The sequence below is a fragment of the Aulonocara stuartgranti genome, assembly GCF_965226115.1.
Source record: "Aulonocara stuartgranti genome assembly, chromosome: 10".
Classification (NCBI taxonomy): domain Eukaryota; kingdom Metazoa; phylum Chordata; class Actinopteri; order Cichliformes; family Cichlidae; genus Aulonocara; species Aulonocara stuartgranti.
The window spans coordinates 21107545-21133790 of record NC_138946.1 but is presented as its reverse complement, the minus strand read 5'-3'; the positions used below and the strand labels follow the sequence as shown (position 1 = coordinate 21133790).

Here is a 26246-nt window from a genome sequence, read left to right as displayed (position 1 = left end):
CCCACGAGGAAGAGGGCTTTGACAGCGCTGACCTCGTGACTCATTTACTGAAGAAACCATGAGACGGCGCTCATTAAAATCTTCACTATTTAAGTTATGACAGCGTCGATCTGGCCCCCCGTTTCTACCACAGGAAGTGTTTCCTTCTTTTCAAACAATCTCATGTCATATGGTGTGTGTCTAGATATCACCCTGCTCACTGATACACTCATTCTCGTTATCTATCACATCAGAAACTCATGTTTGGTATTTTCTCATATCACAGCTAATCCAGATGATTTATTGTTATTTTGAAAATCTGTTCAGTTTCTTTTTTGGCCTGTCTCCTTTACTCCTTCGTGGATTTACCTTATTAATGTTGGCTCAGTTTTTCCTCAGTTTCGAGCCTGGATTTAGCCACTCAAGATTTTTCTCAGTCAGGGGAAGTCAAAGTGTTTCTTGTGCTTTTTAAGCCCAGAACACTCAGTGCCTGCCAGTTTGTCCTATTACCACAGTTCACTTAAAGTGCAAGGATAACATATGGCTTATTAGTTATGTTTATTCAATTAGACATGGTAAAAGTTAAAGAACAATAATGCAAGTTGTTGTTGTTTTTGTTTCTTAGCAGAGATATGCAACACTACATCACGGAGACACAGTGTTTGGATGTTTGTTAAATCTAAGTTTTAATGTTTAAGGAAAAAACAGGGCAGGTTCATACTTGCTGCACCTTAGTGGGGCTGGGTGGTAGTACCGAAAGTATTCAGTTTCAGTCTCCCACCGTCCCTCCCACCTTCCAATCACCATGTCAGCCTAACACCTCCTGCTGCAGAGGTGCTCGTCAGACCAGTTCTCAGGCACTGTGTTATGTGTTACTCTTTACGGAAGCGCTCGGTGCTACAAGTTAAAACTCAAGAAACGGCATCTAGTTCTGAAAAAAAGATAAACCAGATTGCACACTTTATGAAAGGACCGGACAACTTGCAGTGTCGAGTTTGGGACTGATCTTTAAACAGCTCTCACAGGAGCCCCCACGGGACGATTGGATGTGTTTGAGCCCATCACTGCAAGGACAAGACGACAGGTGAGTGTTGCTCTTAAGATTTTAAGCACTTAAGTGCTTTCAGTTTTAACATTCAACAAGTATATGTGGTTTACTGTGGATTCATGGGATTTACTGCATCTGGGTTTTTTTTTTGTTTTGTTTTTTTTGTTTTTTTTTTACTGAATGGCTCAGATTTATCTTTGTTTTGGCCAGCAGCCATTTTTACTGTGTAACACACTGATACCATTTAAAAGTAATTTTTATAACAATATAATAATTACATTTACCCAGGCACAAATCAGCATAAACTCAGACTATAAAATGCTTTAGTTTTTGGGGGGGTTTTGTGGTATGAAACTAAAACACTGAACTGTATCTCTAACAACACTGTCACGTGCCGGCAGATATGCCGGATATGGGGGGAATGTCAACTGCCATTCACTTATTATACAGATTAAAAGGACAGTATGAGACATAATCTTGCAAAGTGCTGTTGAGAAACAAATGTTTTCATCACGTAAACACTTATATTCCTTTAAAAAAAAAGAGTAAATGGAATAACCAACCAAAAATAGCCTGTCTGAGCGCTTTAGCCAAGAACTCTCAAACCGATAACAGTCACACAAGCACAAACTCACCAACAACTCTGTGTACTCCCTTACCCACAGACACAGAATGATTTATTCATCCATTTCAGAAATCTGGGAGTCATGACATCACAAAGTATTCGGGTCAAACAGTAAAATGCCAAGGCGATAAGATCCAGTGCAGTAAGAACAATAACAACCGGGGTGTGGCTCTCAGACACAGGCAAGTACAACACCTGGAAACTTCCTTGTTGTTGACCAGGAAGTTATAGGTGCACACCTGCCGTCTGAGAGGTATAGTGCAGATATGTTTTCTTGTCTTCAATGAGTTATCTGTAATGATTTTGAACTTTATAGAAAAATCTGAAAATTCTCATTCTTTACGTTTTGGAGTTAGCTCGATTCTTTCTGTCTGTCTGCTAGATCTGTGCACACTCTAAATCATTTTTCCTGTCCTGTCCTGCCCTGTTTTTTTTTTAACTTGTTTGATTTTATAAAGAAACAGTTACAAAGTGTTTCTTAATTCAATGCTTGTTGCTTCCAGTAAAGGATATTTGGTACACTGTGGTGTGTTATTCTTGGCAAAAATGAAATATCAAGCTTTATCAAAACTAATTATTTTGGCTCATGCTGACTAAACACAGCACTCAGAAGTTGACATGAGTGGGACGAAGAGTTCAAGAGTCATTCCCTGGAGAAAACAGCTGTGATGATGATCACTCCCTCTGTCACAAAGTAAAATGTAGCCTTAATATAATTAATATTATTCTCACAATACGTGCCAGTTTACATAAAGTCTTTTGGCCACAAATATTGTCACTGCTGTTGATCTTTGAATGATATGTGATGTATTTTTATTTACTTTCTCTTAAGATTTCAAACACTATTGATGGATCTAAATCAGTGTAAAACACTTGATTCAATCAGAAAACTGCAGCTCGTCAGATGATTAAAAATCCCTTTACATCAAATGTTTCATTTTTTTAATCTGTGTTCTAACTTTAAAGTTTTCATTTCCTGTTTTAGAATATAGTTAATAAGAAAGTTGCATATTGCTATGTAAACATCGTATGCTCATCAGTAAACCTAGACTGTCTCAAGGGACTTTGGGTCAAAGGTCAGTCTGCTATGATCTGGCAATGAAACAACGCTGAGATTTACGAGAACAGTTTCAGCTGGATTTGCCCAATAGCGATCAGCTTTGGGACCTCCTCCTTTATATAGTCTGAAAATGTCTGGTGTCTCTCATCGATCTGCAGCTGTGAGGCTTCAGCACGATGGTCTCCTCGGTGAAGCCGTACAAAAAACAGCACTACGCTGACCTGAAGAATGACTGCATCAGGAACAAGACGCTGTTTGAGGATCCAGAGTTTCCAGCCACCAACGCTTCACTCTATTATAACAAACCACCTCCTGGTAGGGTAAAGTGGAAACGACCTGCGGTAAGTGGCCAAGGCTAATATCCATCAAGCCACATGTTTGTTTTTAAGACAGCATGTAAGAAAAGGAAAAAACTAAACCTATAATTATACTTTTTTTCAATACTGTTAAAGTCTTAACAGTCTGTCATGTTATTTTCTCTGTTGTAGGAGATAAGTAAAAAACCTCATCTGTTTGTTGAGGGCATCAGCTCCCATGATTTGAACCAGGGAGTTGTGGGAAACTGCTGGTTTGTTGCAGCCTGCTCTTGTCTGGCCTTGAAGCCAAAGCTCTGGCAGAAGGTGTGTTAACTTTGTTGCTTTATTCTTAATGTGGGTGTCGAGGAGTTGGTGCGTTAAAGTTGATAACTGTACATTAATAAAACTTAAATACTGTAACTATAGCAGCAGGGTATTCGTTTCAGGAAGGAAGTTCTCCCATGGATATATTCAATATATCTGGCAGACAAACATATTATATTGTACTGTAACTTTGCTAATAACTAAGGGCAAAGGGACTATGAAACCTGAGAGATACAAAATTCAGCTATTTAGAAAATTGTCTGTGAAACTTGACTGTATTGGGTTTATCTTTTTTTCTTAAATAAAATACAAATCAAAGAAGAAGAGGGAAAAGAGGGAAACCTGAAGAGGAACTGGAGGGGCTTAGCGATGGAGAATAAATGTCAACCAAAAAGTTTTAGTCCTTTGTAGAAATCTTTCACCTTTTTTCCACATTTTAGTTGCAAGAAATGAGCAGAGGAAGAAAAACTGAAAGTGTGAGGATACATCAGCTATGCATTCTATGTCACTTATTTTGTCTTACCCACTCCACATTATATGTTCTCAAATCCCTGGGGTTGGTACAACTAGAGAACTTAATGGCCAATTCTTTATTACAGCGTTATGTATGTTCCATCCACTGCAAACGTTTGATTTTATAACACACATAAAACACTACAACACCTGCATTTATTGGTCATGAGATAATGTGAACTAAATAGGCATGCTTCCACTATACTGTGTAGAACTGCAGATCTTTTGTCTGAATTCTGCGTGCACTCAGCGCTTTATGAGCAAAGATGTAATTTAAAGGGTTTTGTTGAACTCGTTATAGTGTATACTAAACTATAGTATGTTTATGTTTTGGTGATTTTGTTCAAATCTATCTGTTGTGGGCACATTTCATTTTGCGTGATGTCGCATGCCAAATCAGGTGATTCCTGACTGGAAGGAGCAGGAGTGGGATGACAAACACCCCGAGAACTACGCAGGAATCTTCCACTTTCAGTTCTGGATCTTTGGTGAGTGGATCGACGTGGTGGTCGATGACCGACTCCCTACGATCAATGAAGAACTCATCTACTGCCACTCGAAAGACCCCAACGAATTCTGGAGTGCTCTGCTGGAAAAGGCCTATGCAAAGTCAGTATACTTTAAATAGCCTGATTGGGGGGGAGACTCTTACTTGGTTTAGTTTTAGGTCCCGTCTGCATTTATAATGCTTTGAACTAAACTTCTGCATTTCTTACACCATCTGTGCCCAGGCTCTCTGGCTGCTATCAGTCCCTTGAGGGCGGAAACACTGGTGATGCTGTGGTGGATTTCAGTGGAGCTGTATCTGAAGCCATCAGCCTAGAAGAAGGGCAATTTTATAAGGACCAAGGAAAACAAGACAAGCTTTTTGATGACCTGCTGAAGGTGTACGACCGAGGAGGAATCATAAGCTGCTCCATCAGGGTCTGTGCTGTTTCTGAATATACACGTCTTTGTGTTTTAAGCACTTTAAACATGCCGATAGTAATTGTTTGCAAAATATTACAGGCACAGCCTCATGAAATTGAGCTCAAGATGATAAACGGGCTCGTGAAAGGCCATGCGTACTCAGTAACTGCAGTGAAGAGGGTTCGTTTGGGTCATGGGCTGCTGGCCTACTTCAAGAATGAAACCATTCCTCTGATCCGTATGAGAAACCCCTGGGGTAAGATTGAATGGAAAGGAGCCTGGAGTGACAGGTGAGCAGGAAGCTTGTTATAGTTAATTTTGTCTTTGCTATGTGTTCTGATTTCAGCAGACACTGTGCCAAAAAAAGCCTTTTTAAATGGAACGCTGTCTGCCTTACAAACTTGTTTTTGTGTTTTTTGGATTCATATGGAAAACAGAGCCGTGGTTCGTTGGTTCAAATAGTTCAATCACATTTGATTTTATTTATGTAGCAAATCACAACAGATGCCTCAAGGCACTTTACATCAGAAGATGAAGAAGCCATAAAGACCCTAACAATCAGACCCAGCCTTATCTATATTCTGTTGAAATCTCCCAATTCTTTGAATCTTTGGGCTGAAGGAGGGACAATACTCGGTGTATCAATGCTCACAACCTGCTTTGGGACAACCTGCTTACAACCTTCTCTTCATGATTCAACAATTAAGCATGTCAAGAAAACAGTGTAACACATTCCCAGCAGATCAAGGATACAGAGTGATGCACATTTATCTAATGAACTAATATGTGAATATGTTCTGTTAACTCAAAAGTATAACGAGAACTAAACTACATACAGCTCACACACTCTATATTAAAGGGTATAATGTGATCTACAGCAGTATTCTAATTCAACTACTTTGATTACATATATAAGGTAACATATAATAACAGAATAATCTAACAATTCTTTATCAAAAAGGAAAGTTTCAATACTAATCTTAAAAGTAGAGAGGGTGTCTGTCTCTTGAGTCCAAACTGGGAGCTGGTTCCACAGTGGCGTGAAGGCTCCTCCTCCCATTTTACTTTTAAATACCTGAGAGACCCCAAGTAAGCCCCCAGTCTGAAAGCAAAGTGCTCTAATGGGGTATACACTAATGCAAGGTCTTTAGGATAAGATGGAGAATAATTATTCAAGCCTTATATAACAGGAGAAGATTAATTAATTGAATTAATTGATTCTTTATTTAACAGAGAACCAGTGAAGAGAAGCCAATGTGGGACAAATACACTCTCTAATTCTAGTCTGTGTCAGTACTCTCACTGCAGCATTTTGGATCAACTAAAGCATTTTTAGGGAGTTTTTGGGAGAGCCTGATAATAATGAATTACAATGACTGAGCCTAATAATGCCAAATAATGACTTCTTCATGGCAAAACCTCCATCTGTCTGTAAATTAAATTTGTAATGTAATTTAATGTTAGGGCAAGTTGTTGGCTAATACTCGGGGATGTTACAGCATTTTAGATTGAACTATTTACAGACTTTTACAGAGATCTATAAAAGGAGTTTCAGGTATTTTTATTTTTTCAGTGTTACAAAGTCTCTGTGGAAACTTTTGCTACTGGCTCAGACAGGCAATTGTCCAAAAATGAAAAAATGTCTTTTGATCTGTGCGCTGTTTGTAAGCGCATTAAACATTCTTCCTTGCTTTATTCTTGTTTGCCAGTTCTGAGGAATGGGCAAAGGTTGGTGACACAGAGAGGCATAAGCTTGGCATCACAGTGGAAGATGATGGAGAGTTCTGGTAAGTGATGAATTTCCTCAATCACAGCACTATTTCAGGACAGTTTATCCCACTTTTCCAGATTTTAATAATAGATTCTGTTCAAATCTTCAGGATGTCATTTACAGACTGGTGCAAGTTCTTCACTGATGCAGACGTGTGCCGTGTCATAAATACTTCATTGATTAGCGTCCATAAGACTTGGAATGAGTACGTGCACTTTGGCAGCTGGTCCAAAAATGCTGACCCACTTCTAAACCGCTGTGGGGGCTGTGCTAACCACAAACAGACATTCCTGCAGAACCCACAGGTACAGCAGGCTCTGGATGACCTCTCTCCTTACATTGCCTCTGTTCATGTATGTGTACACATCTGTGATGACTCCATTTCAACTTCTTTTGCAGTATTTATTTGATGTGACAAAGGAGACTGATGAGGTCCTCATCTCGTTGCAACAGAGAGACATGAAAATCCACAGACCTCAAGGTCACGGAGAAAACCTTACCATTGGCTTTGGCATCTTTAAGGTATCACAGTGTCATGTAACCCTTCCATATGTGGGAAAGACTGTGTTTGTGGGAGATGTGAAATGCTTAAAATATAGCCAAACATGTCATACTCATTTGTCAGAATAATGTCTGCTGTGTGTGCTGAGTTTGAGGGGACTTTCTTCACAGCTTCACAGCTATTGTAAATGTTTAAAGTCTAAAGAAAATGTGTCAAATTGTCTCAATATGCAGGACTAGAAATGAGGGATAATAATACGGTGCAGGCCCACATTTAGTGAACGGCTCATTATTCTTGTCTGGAATGAAAACATTAATCAAAGTTCAGTTTATTTTGGTCAAAAGCAAAGCCTTTTCACCCCATCCTGCATCACTTTGGTCAAAAAAAATCTGGCTTGAATTGACTTTCTCTTCTCATTTAATGACCAAACAGTGATAAGTTTGTTTTTTCCAACAACTTACACCCCTTGAGTGTTTTATCAGAACCAAAACAGACCATTTCAGCAGCCTGAACCATAAATGATTAAACACAAAAAGGTACCACATACTTTCTGTGATTGCTTCAGGCTGAAAAGCAGCGTGGAACCGAACACCAAACTCAAATCTTTGTGATGATTTCAGACGGCTCGGATGCCTGTGTTCTTGTGCAGCAGTGTGCAGGGATTATTTAGGACTCACGTGTTATGTCTGCTAAATCATAACCAGGCCAAAAAAAAGCTGAAAAGTATGAAATACATGGATACACTGAGTTCTGAAACAGACACAAGATACAATAAGTGCCGATCACTACAACCTGGGGTGTGTTTCAGAAACGGGTTTAAAACTTGATGTTGTCCTGCATGTTGCGATTAGATTGTCACCTTTAAATGAGACCATGAAACCCAGTGTGACAAAACTGACGGCCCATTTCCTGTAATGAGACTTTAGTTGACAGAGACATGGCAAAGTTCAGACACACACTGTGCACTATTATCACGCTGATAGAAGTGCTGCCAAAACTCTGGACAGGAATGAATATCAGCACCATAAAAAGCTTTTAATTAAAAAAAAAGAAAGAGAACAGAAACAGTCGTGTGCGGCGTGGCCCACTGTGGAAGTGAAATGTTAAATCTTTATTTAACCTTTCTCATGTATGTTTATCATACAAGTAATGTGTCCTCTTCCTTTATCGGGCACTTCCTCTAAACCACAGATGTTACGATTAGATTCCTGTCTGCTGTGTTTGTGGTGAAAAAAAAAATCACATTTAATGCCACTGTATTTTTTTTTTTCAAAAACAAGAAGAAATAAGACGATCAGTCAACACAGTAATGCGCGTGTTAAAATTCAATTATTGTTTCTATTTTGTGCCACCAGGAGGCAGAAAACTCTTTTCCACTTCTCTTTACTACGCCGTTTAAAGGCATCAATTAAAGTTTATGATGAACAAGAAGAACATGTATTCGTTGACTCTGGCACGAATTCAAATGTAGTTTAATTAAGTACAAAATTAGCAAAATGCAGTTTAAAAGTCATTTTTCTGCCCAGGTACTTTTTCGGATTGCTGCTATACTGATGCAGCTGACTGCGGTGGAGCGGAAGGTTTTGCTCCTTCATGCAGTAAAAAGTGCAGTTCATTAGAGTTCAAGTCACCTTTAAGTAAGATGGCTATAAATTAAACAGGGAAAAATGAAATTCTGCTACCCAGATTTGTTTGTATAGTAGACGTAATTTATGTAATCTTGTATATTTTTGCTACGTCGTATTATTTTGATCAATTGTTTTTGCAAGCTAAGCTTGCAGTCAAGCTCACCCTGTATGTCAAGCTGCATTCATTTTGAGCGTACTATATGCTTCTTAGGTGATATTTTCATGTGTCACTTGTAATCGCATTTCCTTTGAAATTTATTGAAGTAGCTCCAAACTGTGTTGCACAGGATTTTGGTAAATTATGCTCACAAAATATCAAATTCTTTTCTAGGTGGAGCTGAACAGGAAGTACCGTTTACATGACATCCTGACCCAAAAGTGTGTAAATACGTCAACCTACATCAATGCTCGGACAGTGTTCATGAGGATCAGTCTGACTCAGGGCCGATATGTCATCTTCCCCACCACCTTCCAGCCTTTTACGCTGGGCGATTTCATGCTCCGGGTTTTCACTGATGTGGAGTCCGGCTGCAGGTAGGACAGTGCCGTAGATGTGAGGTCAAGCCAACAACAGTGTGTAGCTGAGTTTGTCAGACAAAAATGTAATATCAATAACTCCAAAAATAACGCACTTATCTGGGAAAGTGACTGACATGGCAGCTGTTTGTACGTTTTTAGTCCAAGAAAACATTCAAATTAGTGTTTTGGGAAATAGGGACCATTTAAATGTGATTTACAGTAACTTCTATTGCTTTTCTTGGCCAAATATTTTATTTTGCCAGATTTTGTTTTGTTTCTTTTTGGCACAGCAACTCATAGTCACTCATTAATAATACAGGTCATCCACTCAGCCTTGTCTATGAATCATAGGTGTAATGTTACTGTTCCACTCTTTCAGTTTGCCTCTAGTAAGAACAAGGCCACATTGCCAACTCTTAACTCTTCTCTACTCTCACAGGGAGCTGACAGTGGACAAGCCTCAGGTAAAATGCTGGAGTTCAATCATTGGTTACCCACAAGCTGTGACTCATGTCTATGTACATTCAGCTGAGGGGCTGCAGAATCAGGACCGCACAGGAGGTTAGAAGACTTTCCACAAGTTAAACTTCCTGCTATAACACTTCTGTTCAGCGTGATGAGTCTTTAATCCACCAAATCTGGTTCTCTTTCACGCAGGTGCAGACCCCTACGTGATCATATCATGTGAGGGCAAGTCAGTCAAATCCACCATCCACAAGGACACCTTAAACCCAGAGTTTGCAACTAGCGGTGTTTTCTACAGGAAAAAGCTGAGCAAGCCCATAACTGTGCAGGTAATATGCAGTCTATCTCATTAGTCCTGCTTAATGGAATTATTCTCAGTGACTGGTGGAGCAAAGGGATTTCTCACCTCTGTCCGGTTGAAACTATGTCTCTCAGACATGTGTGCTTTTCAGAGATCAGCGTTATTTTAATCTCAAAGACTGTAAAGTTTTCATTAAAGAGTTTGTAAAAGGCTTCAAGAGCATAAGAAAACAAATTTCCCAGCTTTTAACAGTGAATAAACTTTCAATTTACCTGAAGTCTTACACACAATTCTGCATCAAATGTAAACTAAGTGCCGTCTCTGCTCATAAAAGCCAAAACAACAACAATACATTTTTTTTACACCACTAGCCTAATTTGCATATTGGACCAAGTCTCATCCTGCGTGTGCAAATCTTAAATTCCTAATCTGTTTAATGAGTGAAAACATTTGTTTTGCCATTACATTTTAGAGTGTGGAGATAAATATATTTCAAACTGACTGTTTCTCCTCAGGTGTGGAACAGCAACGCAGTGAAGGATGAATTTATGGGCCAAGTCGTGTTGTCCGGGTCAGTGAACGACCCCACCGAACCTCAGAGGCTTCAGCTCACAGATCAAAGACGGCAGATGCCCGGCACCATCGGCCTAAGGATCGTCACCTCGGTTCAGCTGACTGCCATATGACCGGAGAGAGGGCTGAATCCTTTCTCAGCTTTGACTTATTTGACAAGCATCAAAACCAGCAGCGGGATGCATTTGTATGAAGGTGAATTTATGTGAGCAGGGAATTATGGGACAAACTGAAAATCTCTCCCTTTTCGTTACTTTTGATCTTTTTTTTTTTTTAATTCATGCTTTTATAATTTATATATAAAGTTTTTATTTTGATGTGTTTGTAACCCCGATTATTCTGATACGACACTGTGAGAAACATGGCAGTATTTGTCCTTCAGGCCTCACAGTTACCAAGATCGCGGCCTGTACAGTCGCCTTTTTGCAGAGTAACGTGTTACATGCTACACCTGGTGTTACACGTATGCATTCCTCTTCCGTTTCTTTCCTCCAGCAGTTTACAATCATGGTTCGTTCTCATGAGTACTAAGAAAATCCTCAATGGAACAAAAATTAAAAGAAATCCTAAGACCAAACACTGCTACGACTCTGGTTTTCTTCCTCTTTTTATTTCAGTCCAGTTCCCAAACTGCAATATTTTGTTGTTTTTTTTTCCTTCAGTTTTTTTTTTTGTTTTTTGGACACTCAAGACACAGCCATGCACAATTCAAAGTTCAAAAAGTCTATTGCTTCAACCACAATTAAAAATAGTTTATCCAAAACCTCATTTCCCCTTCACTCATTTGTCCTTTTCCAAAGATGGGGGAAGGCCTGCTGAGGTATGCCAGATGGATCAGCAGTTTTACAAAGCTAGACAATAATAAGAGTAGTAGTAATAATAATCATAATAATAATAAAGATAATAATTTAAAAAGTAACATTTTTTGTCTTTGTTCCATTCTCTTGATAGACATTAATAGAGGAATTTTCACACCACGTGTACAGGTTTACACATTCAGAAGATAGGAATGTACAGGAGCAACCACAGAAAAGGGGGCACGTCAGCGGTGTCTCTCATCCCGAAATTCACCTTTGTGCTCATAGTTCAGACCTGTACATGGGGCAGAGGCCAGATGTCCCAGGGCTGGCGAAGCTTCCTAACAGGCCACCCACACCTACCACGCGCACTCACACACGCACACACACGCACACGCACAAACACTCAGCAGTGGTATTCAGGACAGACTGTGTGGGCCCGCACACAGAGTGCTGCATTCATCGGCTCTCTGTCCGGATGAAGGAGTGTCCTATAAAGCCCAAACAGGAGAGGTGGATCCAGGAGTGCAGAGACGGCGTTTGTGTGTTTGCTTTTCTCTCTTTTTTTCTCTTCTATTTCCAGGGTGCAAAACAATTATTGATACATACCACAGAGCAACCTGAATATTGTCGTTTTAAGTTACATAGTTATGAAAAAAAAGTGGGGGTTCCTGTCGTATTTACATACATACATACATATCCTAACAATCTTAACCTATCTGAAGATGACATACAGTGTATAGTTTGTTTTACATGCATGGATTCTGTTGCTTCCTCCTGTCTCACGTCACTCCATCTTCTGCACTGGACAGTGGAGGTACAATATGACTAAGCAGCTACCCTGCACCTCAAAGTCAAGGTGGACAACACGAGTGAGGCATCTTCTAGTGCAGATTGAGGTAGCCCCCTAACACACACACACTCACGCACGCACACACACACGGGGGGGGGCGGGGATGCTACATGGGAAATGTCCAATGAAGGCAGCAAATACAGACACAAAATCTAAACTTCTGTACAGAGGAGTGAGTTTAAGCAAACCCAGTATGGAAGGAATGATGGCGATCAATGTGAACCTCGGCTAGGGTTTTCAGCGCTATAGGGCAAGGTACAATCGTAAAATGGCACTCCCTGCTTCCTGCTTCACTCCCTTGATAACATCCCCCTCTTTTTGATCTGACGCACACCCACAAGGTGATAAAATGTAAATATCACGGAAAGAATTTGCATAACATCCAATTAAATGAGGGGGGAAAAAAGAATGAATGAGCAGCATCATAAGTACAAAAAGGAAGAAGGAAGGATGGAAGGAAGGAGGGAAGGAAGGAGGGGCAGCTGGTGGTCAGTGGCTCATTGGACACAACACATGCATTTGAAGTACTTTCCCTTTATGTCGTGTTTGTCAGTTTCAATTGGATAAAGATATTTTTTGTTCACAGCATTTGTTTGTTGGGTGTATTTTGACTAAGGACACTGTGATTCTTGGGGCATCCTTGGGTGTGATTGAGTGTGGTGCTGGACCTCCAACTTACTGTAGATGACCATCTTCTAGGATGAGTAAATGACAGATCTCCATAATATAAACATCTCAAGCACACAGCTCTGGCTCTGGCATCAGTGATCATGTGTGTCTGCAACAGGAAACAGCCAAAACTTCAGGCAACCGTCGCCAACTCCAACTCTTCACCGATATGAAATGGATTAATAAAGGGTGTTTAAAGCTGGCATAGGTCATGTGAAATTATTCCTGACTTTTTCCCCTGTAGTGGCACCCCTACTACACGCATTTACAAACACACACACAGACACACAGAAAATGCAAAAATATTCCACCTTGAGATGTGACAGTCTGCAGAGGAGTAGCTATGTTTTTTCCACAGAGCCGTAGTCATGCAGGCAAAGGCTGGGTCCAGAATCACGCTCTCACATCAGCCAGTCCCTGCAGGTGCAGGTGTGGCCCGATGGTGCACCATGAAGGGAAGGACTGGAGGAGGGATAATCAAGCCTAAAGCTTGCCAGGGAAGGAAATTCAGGCTCTTCAAGTTTAGTTTTTTTGTCTCTCCTCGTCGCTCTTGGAGCCTCTTCTTGAAAATGAGCACGCTTTCTTTTCAATTTTCTCATGGTTTTTTTTTTTCGGTTTGGGAAGCAACCGCCTCCCAAACAGGACGTACGACACAAAGAAATGTGCACAGTTTGTATACGCGCACGCAGGCCAACACACCCACACACTCACACACACTTGTGATAGACTGCTCTACATGTACAGAGTGCTGGAGGAGTAAACGGGGAGACAAGGTCTTTTCAGCAGCATGGGCCGAGACGCTGCAAGGCCAGATGTCCATCCTACATTTGAGGCCTGGGGGTCTTTTGTCCTTGTGCTGTCACTGTAAGTCACACAAACCCCTCCTTGTGCTGTCACTGTCACGTCACCCGCCCCCCATACACCCATACACCCAAGCCCCTGGATGTGATGAAAGCACTCATCGCAGGCGGGGCTCCAGCCTCGGGTGCGGACAGAGAGCACATCCTTAGCGACTGCTGTTCTTTATGGCTTCCTTTGCAGCTACAATCAGGGGCGTCAGGCTGGATAGAGGCTTTGCCAACTTGAGGAAAGAATGCTGAAAATGCAAAAAATCTTTTTTTAAAATGTACCTATGAATCCAAAGAGTGTTGCAATATCATAAAAATACAGTTATGATTATTAAAACAAGCATAAGAGTAGATTTAATATAGTACGCTTAGAATCATATTATTCTATTCAATTCAGTTTTGTTTATATAGCGCCAAATTACAACAACAGTTGCCTCAAGGCACTTTATATTGTAAGGTAGACCCTGCAATAATACATTCAGAGGAAAAAAACCCAACAATCATATGACCCCCTATGAGCAAGCACTTCGGCGACAGTGGGAAGGAAAAACTCCCTTTTAACAGGAAGAAACCTCCGGCAGAACCAGGCTCAGGGAGGGGCAGCCATATGCTGCGACCGGTTGGGGTGAGAGAAATTATTATTATCATTATCCAAGAATCATTATCCAGTTTCCAGGGTAACTAACAAAAGTTGATAACCTAGTACATGACCTGCCTATCCAAAAAGATAATTTTGTTAAAAGAACAAGATGATGAACGCCAAAATGCAACACTTTGAGCTCAATTTGGTTTTGTGCAGTAGTAAGAATTATGGCTCGTTTACACCACATCACTCACATAGTTGGATATATTCGTCAAAGTGCAGCAGATGGTAGCGTGTCTACATACTGTTTATTTCTCAAGTCTCTGTTTTTACCTGGAGCAACTCCTTGGCAGAACCTCTGCGGTCCACATCCATCTCCAGACAGCGGTTGAGGAAGTCTCTGAACACAGATGATAGTCTCTCTGGATTCTGCAGCTCTGGAGTCCCGTTGGTTGCGATCAGGTAGAGCGCCTGGAAAGATGATCGCAGTCAAACATGCAAGGACCGCAGAAAAAAGACATACGAATATTTTATCTCCACGTAAACTGTAAGAACCATAGACGGCTACTGAGCCTCCGTGTTGTGGCTGTGCTTTGTCTCTTACCCTGAGTGGATTCTCATTCAGATAAGGTGGTTCTCCCTCCACCATCTCTATCGCCATGATTCCCAGAGACCAGATGTCCACTTTCGGGCCGTACGCTTTCCGAGTCACCACCTCTGGTGCCATCCAGTAGGGCGTTCCCACCATCGTGCTGCGCTTGTTTTGCTCGGGAGTGATCTGAGCGCAGAAGCCGAAGTCGGCTGCAGGAAGTGAGAGAGAGGGAGACAGAGAGACGCAAGGGTGTTTTAACATTGAGTCGTGCATTTCTATTCTTTTTATTTGATCCCAGCAGTCTTTCATTTAACACAACACAGTGTCTCTAAACCTGATCATACTCCTCACCAAAGCCAAAGTTTATTGAATAAAATGAATAAATGCTTACTCAGCTTCACGGATCCATCCATCCCTAAGAGGATGTTGTCACTTTTTATATCTCTATGGATAACTTGATTGGAGTGTAGAAAGTCCAAAGCTTGCAGACACTGAAGAGAAAAAAAACCCATTACTAACTTCACCTACGAAAGAAAGTCCGTGTTCAGGAAAAATTTAGACGTAGACGGTCCTTTTCTCTAGGCTGGGTAAAATGCGTAAACTTGTCTACATGAGTCCACCTTAATATTAGGGTCATCTGGCAGTACTGCTGATCTAAACTTGGCTTCTTACCTCTCTGCAGACTGCTGCAATCTGGCCTTCGTCCATGCAGGTCTCAGTCACTACATCTGTCAGCGAGCCTCCAGCCAAATACTCCATCACCACCCAAAGCTCATCTCCTACCAGGTAACTAATAAAAGAGAAAGTGAGAAACACATATTTAATATTTCTTTGGCAAATCGAGTCTCAAGCCTTGCCCAGAAAATGAGATGACAGAGCAGTCTACGACAAGAAGCAAGAGCTAAAGCACGTTACCGCTAGCTGTGGACAAAGGGACATAAAGCAAAAGAAAAAAGGAGCCGAGTGGAACAGATGCTCGAAAGCTGCATGAGCTGAGTGCCCTTGCTGAATGCTTATACGGTTTTACAACACTAGGTGTCAGTAATGTCTTAAGATGAAATGAGACCACCATTTGAAGAAGAACAGCAAGAAAGAGGAGGAGATGAGGAAGAAAAGAAGGCTGAGAGGATTTTTCAATGTCATTAAGGTAACTATAATACACACTAGGCCAAAATCACTCTACAGTCAACTGCATCAACTTTGTTCTGATCACAGATCAGCTGCTACTGGCAAAGTTATATTTATACACTGGGTAAGTTTACTTGCAAACTTAAGTAATAACAGTAAATCCATATTAAATTGTAGTGTAATGTTTGGTTATTGGAACTAGCAACATATATGTAGTAAGCAGGTGACTGCATAGAACGTGAGGCTGGAATAAGAAGAAAAAATCTCCACTACGACTCTTCAGCTCATCAAGCTTTAACTGTGTCCAATGAAGAAATTAACAACTATAATTAATTACCATAATTAACTCATTACACCTACGGTGTAGATTTAACACAGAAGCATAAATCTTTCTACTTATTTCTGTGACTCTACAGGTGAAATCAAACCTGTCAAGGTAGTTCACTATGTTGGAGTTTTTGTTTTCCCTCATCACCAAGATCTCATTGATGATCAACTCTTTCTTGGGCTGCTGCTGCAAGTTCATCTGCTTAATGGCCACCTGAGAAAACAGACAAGATATACTGGGTGTACAATAAGTTCCCCGATGGCTCGGTAAGGAAAAAGAAACAATATACAGAATGTTAATGTTGTTAAATAAACTCCTCAAAAAATGAAAGGAACATTTCAAAAACAAAACGTCTTGCTGGATAAGGATGCCGCATCGTTTGACGGAAATGGAAATTATCAACTTAAAGACGGCTGAAATCAAAGATCCTGAAAATCAAAGTGAAACACTGATGCGGCAGGCTAATCTATTCTGCTGAACTGTCACTGCAGAAACTCAAAATGCTACTCAACAGTTTGTGTGCCCCCCACGTGCATGTATGCATGCCTGACAACACTGGGGCATACTCCTAATGAGACGAAGGTGTCCCGGGAGATCTCCCAGATCTGGACCAAGGCATCACTGAGTCTGAGGTACAACCTGGCAGCATTGAATGGGCTGAAACATAACATCCCAGAGGTGTTCAATTGGATTTAGGTCAGGCAAACGTGGGATCATTCATCTAGGTATTGCCTGCATACTCTTGCTGGGTTTTGTCGTGCACCAGGAGGCAACCAGGACCCACTGCACCAGCATAGGGTCTGACAATATAGTCTGTTTCTGATTGTTTTGGTCAGAGACATTCACGCTAGCATCCTTTTGGAGGTCATTTTGTAGATCTGGCAGTGCTCATCCTGTTCCTCCTTGCTCAAAGGAGCAGATACCGGTCCAGCTGTTAGGTTTGGGACTATCTACGGCCCTGTCCAGCTCGCCTACATCCTGGAACTGCCTATGTCCAGGAATCTCCTCCATGCTCTTAAGACTGTTAATAGCACATACTGATGTGTCATCCTGGGGGATTACCCGTGCAACCTATGAAGGGTTCAGGTATCACTTCATTCTAAATGCAACACTAGTGGGAAAAAAAACGTTAGAAAAGACGAGGAGGGAAAAATGTCAGTGGCCTCCACCTGTAAAACGATTCCTGTTTTGGGGGTTGATGCTGTACTCTGATTATAAAGAGTTCCTTTACATTTTTTGAGCAGTTTACAGTCTGTTATACCTCTTGGCCGGTTGCTATATCGATGGCAGTGTACACAGTCCCGGACGCTCTGCAAAACACAAGATCAAAATTACACCAGCACTGCAAATAGTGGTGACTTTTTACATTATTCAGAGACCTTCAGGATTAAAATATGAGGTGTGACAAAGAAGCCCCGAGGGCAGACTTGTATAAATCAGGTTTTACTTGCATTACATCAGACTGATCTCATGTTCAGAGTCACTATCTCCTGGACCTTTGCACTGTTGCATCAGCAGATGCTAACTGTAGTGTGTTAATATGACCAAATTTCCCTTTTCCTTTTCTTTTGATATGGAGAGAAGTCTCAAATTAAGTTGTATTCTAATGATGTTATGAAATTGTGAATTAACATAGAGGGGGAAAAGTCCACACTTCATGCCAGAGATGTTTTTTTTCTTCTTCTTAATGAGCTAGATTTCCTAATTTAAACCTTAGCAATGACAAGCACACACACTTGCTTCCAATAGCTGCTCAAAGGAATGGTATGCAGCCAATCTGTCCTTATTAGGAAGCATAACTTGTAATACAAGAAAAAACCTCCACTGTGAATTGAGGCTTTGTTTTTCCCCCTCTGTCTCTTGCTGTCAGCTACACCTGTACAACTCTGAATAATGAGGCACATTTTAAGTCAGCCTGACAAAGAATAAATATACAATCATCTACTGTTTAAATAAAAGCTTCCTGATCCAATATGGAAAAGGTGAGCGCGTCAGAGCCGATAACAGCAACACCACTTTTATCTGTGCATATGTACAGGGAGAGTGACAGAAAGCCACAGTGTTAAAAAGAACAAAAGACAAGGAGAGATAAAGGGAGAGACACAAAATGGCAGAGCTAATCTGGCTCTTGGCCTTTTCGGGATAGAGTTTTCATTTCCTCTCTACTTATTTTTCTTCCAGTAATTCAGCCAAGTTCCCCTCTGCCTCTGCCCCCCTGAAGTGGTCACTACAGCTCCCCATCTCCTGCAGAGGCTGGCTGTTCCTGAAATTGCTCTATTTCAGTAACTGTGACGGCTGGTTGATGATCATGGAAAGACTTACCCTTGTCCTATTTTCTCGAAGCGTGTGTACTTCTTTTTGGGATCCCCCACACTCACAATACTCCCTGAGACAGAGAGAAAGCAGATATATAATGATTGTCCTGTACTGTGTGTGTCAGTGCACGCTGTCAGGAGACGCTTCATCCAAACACACACAGGCACACAAAAAAGAAAAAAAGGAAATGTTTTTATGGCCTTTCATTTCAGGCAGACCCTGCACAGAGAGCTTATGTACACTCACATCTAATACACAGAGCTTTCTGGGTATTTCAGCTAAAGTTGCATTGCAGAGATGGGAGAAATCCACTATTCCATGTTCTTTTGAATTATTCTACCAAATATAGAGGTTGTGTACTAGATGTAATATATGGAAAACAGCTACTGGAAACCAAACATTCAGCCTCTCTTTTTAAATCAGTACAGCGCACAGCTCAGGCCACACACACTGACACAAATCGACACAGATACACATCAGAGCATTAGCTAGTGCCGAACACAAATGGTCACATCCTCAGAGTTGTTATAATGAATATACAGATTTTAACCTCAAAGGAGTTTATATTTTATATTTTTGTGCTTGACAATGACATTGAATGCGACTGATTTTGGGCAAATAGATGAGGCTGTCTTTCCTAAATTTATCCACAGAAGTGTGGAGAGGGCAGAGCGTAAGAACATGGAGCTGTAACTGTACATACTGAGTCTCTCCAGAATCTCCTCGTCCGTCATTTTGGACTTTTTCTTCTGCCGGTCGGTATGGCGATACATTGTGTTGGGCGTGTTCTCCGGCTGGACCTGTGACTCCGGTGGAGTCAGCACCTCTTTCACGGGGGTGGGAGGCTTTGGTGGATCCATGACGGAGCGCGTATAGATCTGCAAGAGAGGCAAGATATCAAAGGAGTTGCAGAGGTATCACAGCGCAACAATTCTGCAAAGCGCACGATGCCAACTAACAGATTTGGTGTGTTCCGGTCGAGGGGCAATGACCGGGGGCAGTTCATCGTCGTCGTCCTCTTCGTCTTCTTCTTCTTCCTCCTCCTCTTCCTCCTCATCCTCCTCCTCTGACACAGGCGGAGCAATCGGGGGTTCTGTTGTTGATGTTTTGGCACCCTGGAGGGTAGAGTTAGAAGTCAGTGTGGATGTATGTAGATGTATGTGCCAGTGAATGAAAGTAAGAGAATGAAAAGAAAAGTGCAGATTCTTAAACGTATCCATTGTTTTTTCCTTTTACAGTTTTTCTTTGTTACTGCTATTTGTGAACAGTCTGTAGACCCCAAACCAGCCAAAGTGCAGGATCTGATTCTTGGCCAGTTCAGGTTCAAAATGATTCTGTGCAACATACATACATAATCAGATTACTAAAGGCCAAAAGTACGCCGAGACTAATAAAGATAGCATTCAAAACTGATTTTAAGTTAGCTTGCGATTAGCATGAAGCCAAAACAATTTTCAGTGTCACTCACATGAAAGCAGCAAAAACAAATCAGGATTAATTGTCAGAAAAAAAAAAGTTAATAGCAAAGGAAAGAATAAGTCAGGTGTGAGCTAAAGAGAGAAGAGTGAGGTGGCATCCAGTGCAGTTTATCAGAAGCATTTGGAGTTGTGGGGACTGGTAAGGTGTGCCATGAGAATGAATTTTTTAAGTAACAAACTGTTAAATATTTGACTGTAAGAGATAGCATACTGCAGCAGTGTGCAGCATGGTGGTGAGCTGCAGACATACCGTTGATGTGGGAGTTACCTTTTAACAAGTGTGATTAATAAGCCCCAGACATATTTATTATGTCTAATGCTCAGCCTTTTCCCCCTCTAATCCAAAACTCTACTTGCCTTGGATCATCTTCCTCTTATGGAATGGAAACACTTCATCTATTTCAAGTCTTGTCATGCATAAATGAAGCAGTGCAGCTTAGTTCTAGTGATTAAAGGGAAAGGGTCTGGCTGAGGGAAAAGTCTCAGTCCTTCGTTCAGACATACTGGGCCTCTGACCTGCTCCAAAGTGGGCTGGGCCAAGACTGCAGTACAGGAAAGGCTGTCTGTCTAATTGTAAGCAGTTAGCCAGCAAGGGAGCCATGCGGTAATGTCTACAATGGTGATGAAGTTACAGGCAAATTACTGGATTAAATTTTCAGGAGTATGAGCTCATACATGCAGTTTGACAGTCATCACAACCCTCTGTGGCATGCGCCACTGCTCTGCTACACGATCCAGTCAAAAAAGAATTAACAGATGCTCTTTGTGGTAGATGACAAATATATCTGGAACATCAAAAACAAAAAGATCCAATCAATCCCCCGTGAAATCTCAGTGCAGAGAGTGATGATGCTTTCATAATGAAATATTGTGTGCATTTTGCATTAGCCAGATGGCATAGTCAATAGTAGGAGGTCAAATAGTTGAATTTAGCTTCAAGGCCAATGCAGAGATAAGTCATGTGGATAGTAATATGGAGGAGTTACCTTGTCAAATAATGCGCTGCAGGTTCTAAGGCTGACAGGAGGCCCAGATGACAGCAGCCGGTTCTGAATGTGAAGGTTGAAAATGGGAGGATTTACTCAAAACAAACCCACACATGTGTAAGACTATGTGAACTTTAGGAGAGGGTGGAGGGGGCAGAGGTGGACGTCATGTCCGTGCATTATATCCCACAGCCAGCAAGAGGAAAGGACATGATAGAGATATACTACGTCACCTGAGACCTGTCCATGGCACTGAAGTCCTGAACAATCTTTGTCTTTTTATTATTATTTTTTATGTTATATAACCATCATATTTGGACACTACAGTACTGACAATAACATTATCCTGAGCAGATGCATGTATGCGCCTAATGTCTGATTCTGTGATGAACCAACCTTTTCAACTAAAATGAGATCGCAGCTGAATGACACCCAGTCTAGTCAAGCACACGCACACACACAAGGCAGAGTGATGTGTCAAAAATATGTCTTTCCACTATATTTACTTTGAAACCCGAGAGTACTGTGTTTAAGTAAACGACTAGTACTTTTCGCAGTCATGTTGCACTAGCTGGCAGCCAGGAATGTCGATGGAGTTTGTAACTGTTGTAGATACTCGAGCATAATCACTACTCGCTGCTGATAAAAATCAAAGCCTCTGGGAAACTCTTCTCTCAATTAACCATCCACAGAATGCACGTTTTGTGTGAGCACAACCAAACTGCATGAAATATTATTCTTCTCATTTAAAAAAAAAAAAAAAAAGACCCATGCACCAACCATGCTGGATTTCAAAGTATCAGACGTTACAGTAACAACATCAATACACAAGTGATGAAAACAGCCAGTGCAATGTGAGATATAACCCACGCTCCTGTTATGAATGTAGTAACACGAACAGCGGTTTAGCGACAGGTATTTGTTGACAAACTCGTAATAAAAGGAAGCTAAGGTGAAGTGGCCTTATACCATATGACTCAACGGTTGGCTAACTGGGAGAGATTCCTAAAAAGCTCCAATAAAGAAGGAAAACCCAAACATGAATCACTTAAAGCAACAATTAAGAGCCAAGAAAACTGAGGACAGGCAATGTCTCCTGAGAATGTGTCAAATTATTTTGACTGTTTCATTTCACTAATGTAATTTCTATTAACAATTAAAAAAAAGCACAAAGTAATCATTGCTGCCAAAATAATCTCTGGGGTGTATCTAATGTCTCATAAAGGAGGACTCTGGGGATAACGTTTGGCACTTTAAATTCCTCGTGAATTTCTGCCTGACCAAATCTTGGATTTGGATGCAGCACGATGTCTGTACTGCCAAAATATGCAGCTATATATGTATGCTGAGCGAAAGTCAAGGTCAGGCAGACACCGCGGGCTCAAACTGAAGTTCAAAGAGCTCAAATGAAAATCTTAGATATAGACATTGAATAGGGTTTTTCTTTTATTTTATTATTATTATTATTATTATGGGTAGCAACCTCTACGTGCTAAAATATGAAACCAACATAGCAAAAGCTGCAGTTTCTCTAATCACCACTTGAGGCTGCAAAGTAAATTGCTGCACACTTCCACATTAAAATGCTCAACATTACAGCAGAAATAATTATGTTTACAACCTGGTACAAAAAAAGAAGCTGGATTTTTGTTTACGCCCAAAGTTAGGAGTGCAGCTGCTTTGACTGACAGTTAGATGGAGACAAAGGCTGTTGTAGCAATGTGCAGTTAGTCATTTTATTAGAGATTACTTCACAGTAATTAGAGGCATCTGTATCTGTGCAGTGCACCCATTTAAACATGGTCGCTTCTGGCTGTAGACAGAGCTGCTTACAGCAAACGCATATTTTTCTGCATAAAGTGATGTTGAAATAATATGAGGTACTGTAGCTGATGAGGACTTTCTTCAATAGAGGAGTTTTTGGCAACGTTCCTGTAATTCTGTTTCCTTAAGACTTAAAATTGGCACTATGACCGATAGCTGAGTCACCTCTGCATGCTGTTGAGCACTGTGACGGTCCAAGATTGAGATGCTTTAGAATAGCCTTACTGTGCTCACTCACACAATCTTTTAGATGGACTGCCACACCCATTTGCCCTTCACAGGCATACAGCTGTATCAAGCAATAGCTTTGCATGAAGAGATCCCAGCGTAGTTTGCCCGGGGCAGCAAATCCTACTAAACAGACTCGGATTCCACTTCTTCACCCAGCGTGCAGAAAGCATAGATTACTCTGGTCAAAGTCAGGAATGAGGTCAGCACAGCGGGAGTCCTTCTAGATGCAGTTGAAGCTCCGTCTATTTCAAAATCTGGTTAAGTCGATTGGAAAAATAAACAAAGCTCAGTGGTGGCTCTCGCAGCAGCCATCGTTTCTATGCGGGAGCTGCAAGAGTGTTTGTCATGTATGCAAAAATCAGGGAATTATGCCACATAGTGATGGCAGTAAGCCTCCAGAGGGGAACACGCACACTCTGTCCATTAGAGCGAGAAGGCTGTGTGAAGAGAACGTGCCTTAAAGTAACACGGTCTATTCTAGAAAATCCCAGAAAGAGACAGCGAGGGTGAAGTGATGAAGATTTACTGGGGTGTAGGTGGAGAGGCACATTAATACTCTGAGCATCAGGACAAAGAAATAAACCACCTAATATTGCAACTTACCTGTTAAATGATTACACTGTTCGATAAGTTATAAGAATTTATTTGCCTGCATCCATTAATCAGACATTTTTGAAAGCAATAAAATGTTGCAGAGATCGTGGCTCTGGCTATGGGTCAGAGATTTGATATACCATCGTAATAAGTCCAGGGATATGAAGAGAGCAACTGGCATAAACTCTGTTAGATTATGATTTCTAAATAAATTATTTAGTCATAGAAAACCACAAACAGTGACCAAAGAAGGTTTACAAGAACTCACCAGAGTGTTTGCTGCTATGTACCCATGTGCTGACTTGTCTGAAATGAAAAGAAGACATTTTTTTTAAAACAACATACTGAAAATCTTTTGTATTAGATGCAGATCTTTTAGCCTTTTATATTGCTAACTGACATTTTCCATGAGTATTTAGGTGAGATTACCTCCTGAAGTGAAGCTCATGTACTTCTGGTTGTTGACGGTCTCTTTGGAGTCATAAAACTTCAAGACGTCCAACACGGCCTGCGGGTTCTTCTTCTGCTCCAGCTTGGTGATGTTCGAGGTCTGTAAGAGCCGTGCCCACTGCTCTGGGATGCCCTTTACAAAGAGACAGAGGCCACAGGTTAAAGCATCTCGAGACAAAAGGATCAATCTGTGTCTGAGAGAAACACAAAATGTTTATGTAGGCTTTTCTCACATTTTTTAACGTCATGGTATATTTGATCACTAAAGCTCAGTGATCAACAATTTGAAACACATCGATTAAATAAAAAGATCCTTAATATTCCATGTAAATAAATATTCTTTATATTGCCAGTTAACAACAAAAATTGATTAGCTTTTTATAAGAAATGAATTTTAAAAGAAAGCCGCTAGCTTTATCCTTGTATTTAATTGGTTAGTATAAAAGCATTATTGCTTTCTTTACTCGGAGCATAAAATAATCTTTTGAGACAATTCTTTTTTATCTTTAATGGGAAGTGAATATCCGTCAACAATGGCTTTCTTTCATGTCAGCTTTGTAAACTCATGCACATTTTTACTATTAAAAGCAAATCAGCTGCTGGAGGAAAAAAGGCTGGCAATGGAGGTTAAAAAAAAGAAATCATACTTGGAGGGAGATCAAGGGAAAAATCGAGAGCGATGTACTTTATTCTCCCTGAAAACCCTGAAACAAGTAAAAGTGGCTGCTTCAAAACTCTTAAAAGAGCTCTGTGTGTCACAGGCACATAGCTTTTAAATGAACAAGGAACTATTTGTTACTGGTCCTGTGCTGCACATTTGGTAGTCAAATAGTCCCGAATATGTAATCCTTAGTGTAAGGACGTTTTTATAGGGTTGTGATGATAAGACGCAAACTTCCTACAATTATTTTTTAGTATAGGACAGACTAGACTAGACTTTGCATTAGTAGTTTATTCCCAGCACTGTCAAACTAGTCTAGGTTCAATATATGTATCTCTGTTATTATGAGTGAGTGGGTGTACGAATATGTTAATATGTTGTTTTTATCGTTTACTGCATCTTTTTAATACTTTTCCCATTAACGAGAATCTCACCAAAGATGCTAACCAAATGCAAAGAGTGCAATAAAAACAACTGTTGTACACACAGGAGTCCGCATGGTCCTGTGAAAAAATAAGTACACCCTTACTGCTTCCAAAAGAACTGTTATGCAGCCAGGTGCTGCTAATAAAGTGCACTTGATGAGCTGGTTATCAGCCAGTGTGAGCACATCTATAAAAAAACACAAGTTTTAGCAGTTTGCTGGTCTGGAGCATTCAAATGTGTGTTAACACAGCCCCACAATTTGGCAAATTCATCCCAAGGTCAGACCATACAAAAAATTAAGAGCTAGATCTTAGACTCTACAGGCCTCAGCATGTTAAATGTTAAAGTTTATGACAGTACAATCAGAAAAAGACTGAACAAGTATGGCTTGTTTGGAAAGGTTGCCAGGAGAAATCCTTTTCTCTTTAATAAGAACACGGCGGGATAGTTTAGGTTTACAAAGTACAAGACTTTGGGAACAATGTCCTTTGGACAAGGGAAACCAACGTGGAGATGCCTGGCCATAATGCACAGCACCACATTTGGGGCTTGTTTTTTAGTCATTAATTCGACTAAAAACTTCTCTGGTATAGCAAAAAATATTCTAGAGTCAAATGTGAGGCTGTCTGACAGAAACTGGGTCATGGCACAGGACAATGATCCCAAGCACAGCAATGAATCTACAAGAGAATGGCTGAAAAATAAAAAAATAAAAAAGGTGTCGCAGTGGCCAAGTCAAAGTCTAGACTTCAACCTGAATAAAATGCTTTTGCAGAACCTTAATAGAGCTGCGTTTAATTAAATGCTCGCAAACTTCAGTAAAATGAAGGAACATAAAGGAGAGTGGGCCAAAATTCCCCCACAATGATGTGAGAGACATACAATTACTTCACATTATTGCTATTACAGGTGGTTCCCCGAGTTATTGAATAATGTGGTGAACTTAGTTTTACCCAAGACTGTAGTTTT

The 26246-nt window shown here is 40.7% G+C and overlaps 2 protein-coding genes across 5 annotated transcripts in view; one reads left to right on the top strand and one right to left on the bottom strand.

Moving 5' to 3' along the window:
- Positions 1-807: 807 nt before the first annotated feature.
- Positions 808-12314, top strand: LOC309715075 (calpain-5-like). Of its 2 annotated transcripts, none has more exons than XM_082547891.1 (13): positions 808-1063; positions 2871-3053; positions 3201-3332; positions 4246-4454; positions 4577-4769; positions 4854-5044; positions 6464-6541; positions 6635-6830; positions 6925-7047; positions 8987-9189; positions 9614-9735; positions 9832-9968; positions 10456-12314. In XM_082547891.1, the coding sequence occupies exons 2-13, from the start codon at positions 2889-2891 to the stop codon at positions 10624-10626; spliced, it is 1920 nt and encodes a 639-aa protein (XP_082404017.1). In that variant the 5' UTR covers positions 808-1063; positions 2871-2888; the 3' UTR covers positions 10627-12314. The 2 variants fall into 2 exon arrangements, with proteins under 2 accessions (XP_082404017.1, XP_082404018.1); XM_082547892.1 differs by lacking the exon at positions 808-1063 and adding an exon at positions 1872-1905.
- Positions 11221-26246, bottom strand: part of LOC309715076 (serine/threonine-protein kinase PAK 3) — a 50416-nt gene continuing 35390 nt past the window's right edge. For 2 of the 3 annotated variants that reach the window (XM_082547894.1, XM_082547893.1), the window contains exons 4-16: positions 24170-24323; positions 24009-24046; positions 21092-21154; positions 19587-19742; positions 19331-19505; positions 18634-18697; positions 17573-17621; positions 16412-16524; positions 15528-15645; positions 15247-15346; positions 14868-15064; positions 14597-14734; positions 11221-13928 (exon numbers count right to left, since the gene is read on the bottom strand). In XM_082547894.1, the coding sequence (XP_082404020.1) occupies positions 13839-13928; positions 14597-14734; positions 14868-15064; positions 15247-15346; positions 15528-15645; positions 16412-16524; positions 17573-17621; positions 18634-18697; positions 19331-19505; positions 19587-19742; positions 21092-21154; positions 24009-24046; positions 24170-24323 (1455 nt within the window). In that variant the 3' untranslated portion in view covers positions 11221-13838. The remainder of the gene's footprint in view (positions 13929-14596; positions 14735-14867; positions 15065-15246; positions 15347-15527; positions 15646-16411; positions 16525-17572; positions 17622-18633; positions 18698-19330; positions 19506-19586; positions 19743-21091; positions 21155-24008; positions 24047-24169; positions 24324-26246) is intronic. The other variant, XM_082547895.1, reaches the window with a different exon arrangement.

Coding starts and splice junctions, on each gene's coding strand:
- LOC309715075 (XM_082547891.1), top strand. CDS start 2,889: ATGGTCTCCTCGGTGAAGCCGTACAAAAAACAGCACTACGCTGACCTG. Junction 7,048..8,986: donor TTGGCTTTGGCATCTTTAAG/GTATCACAGTGT, acceptor ATTCTTTTCTAG/GTGGAGCTGAACAGGAAGTA. Junction 9,190..9,613: donor GATGTGGAGTCCGGCTGCAG/GTAGGACAGTGC, acceptor CTACTCTCACAG/GGAGCTGACAGTGGACAAGC.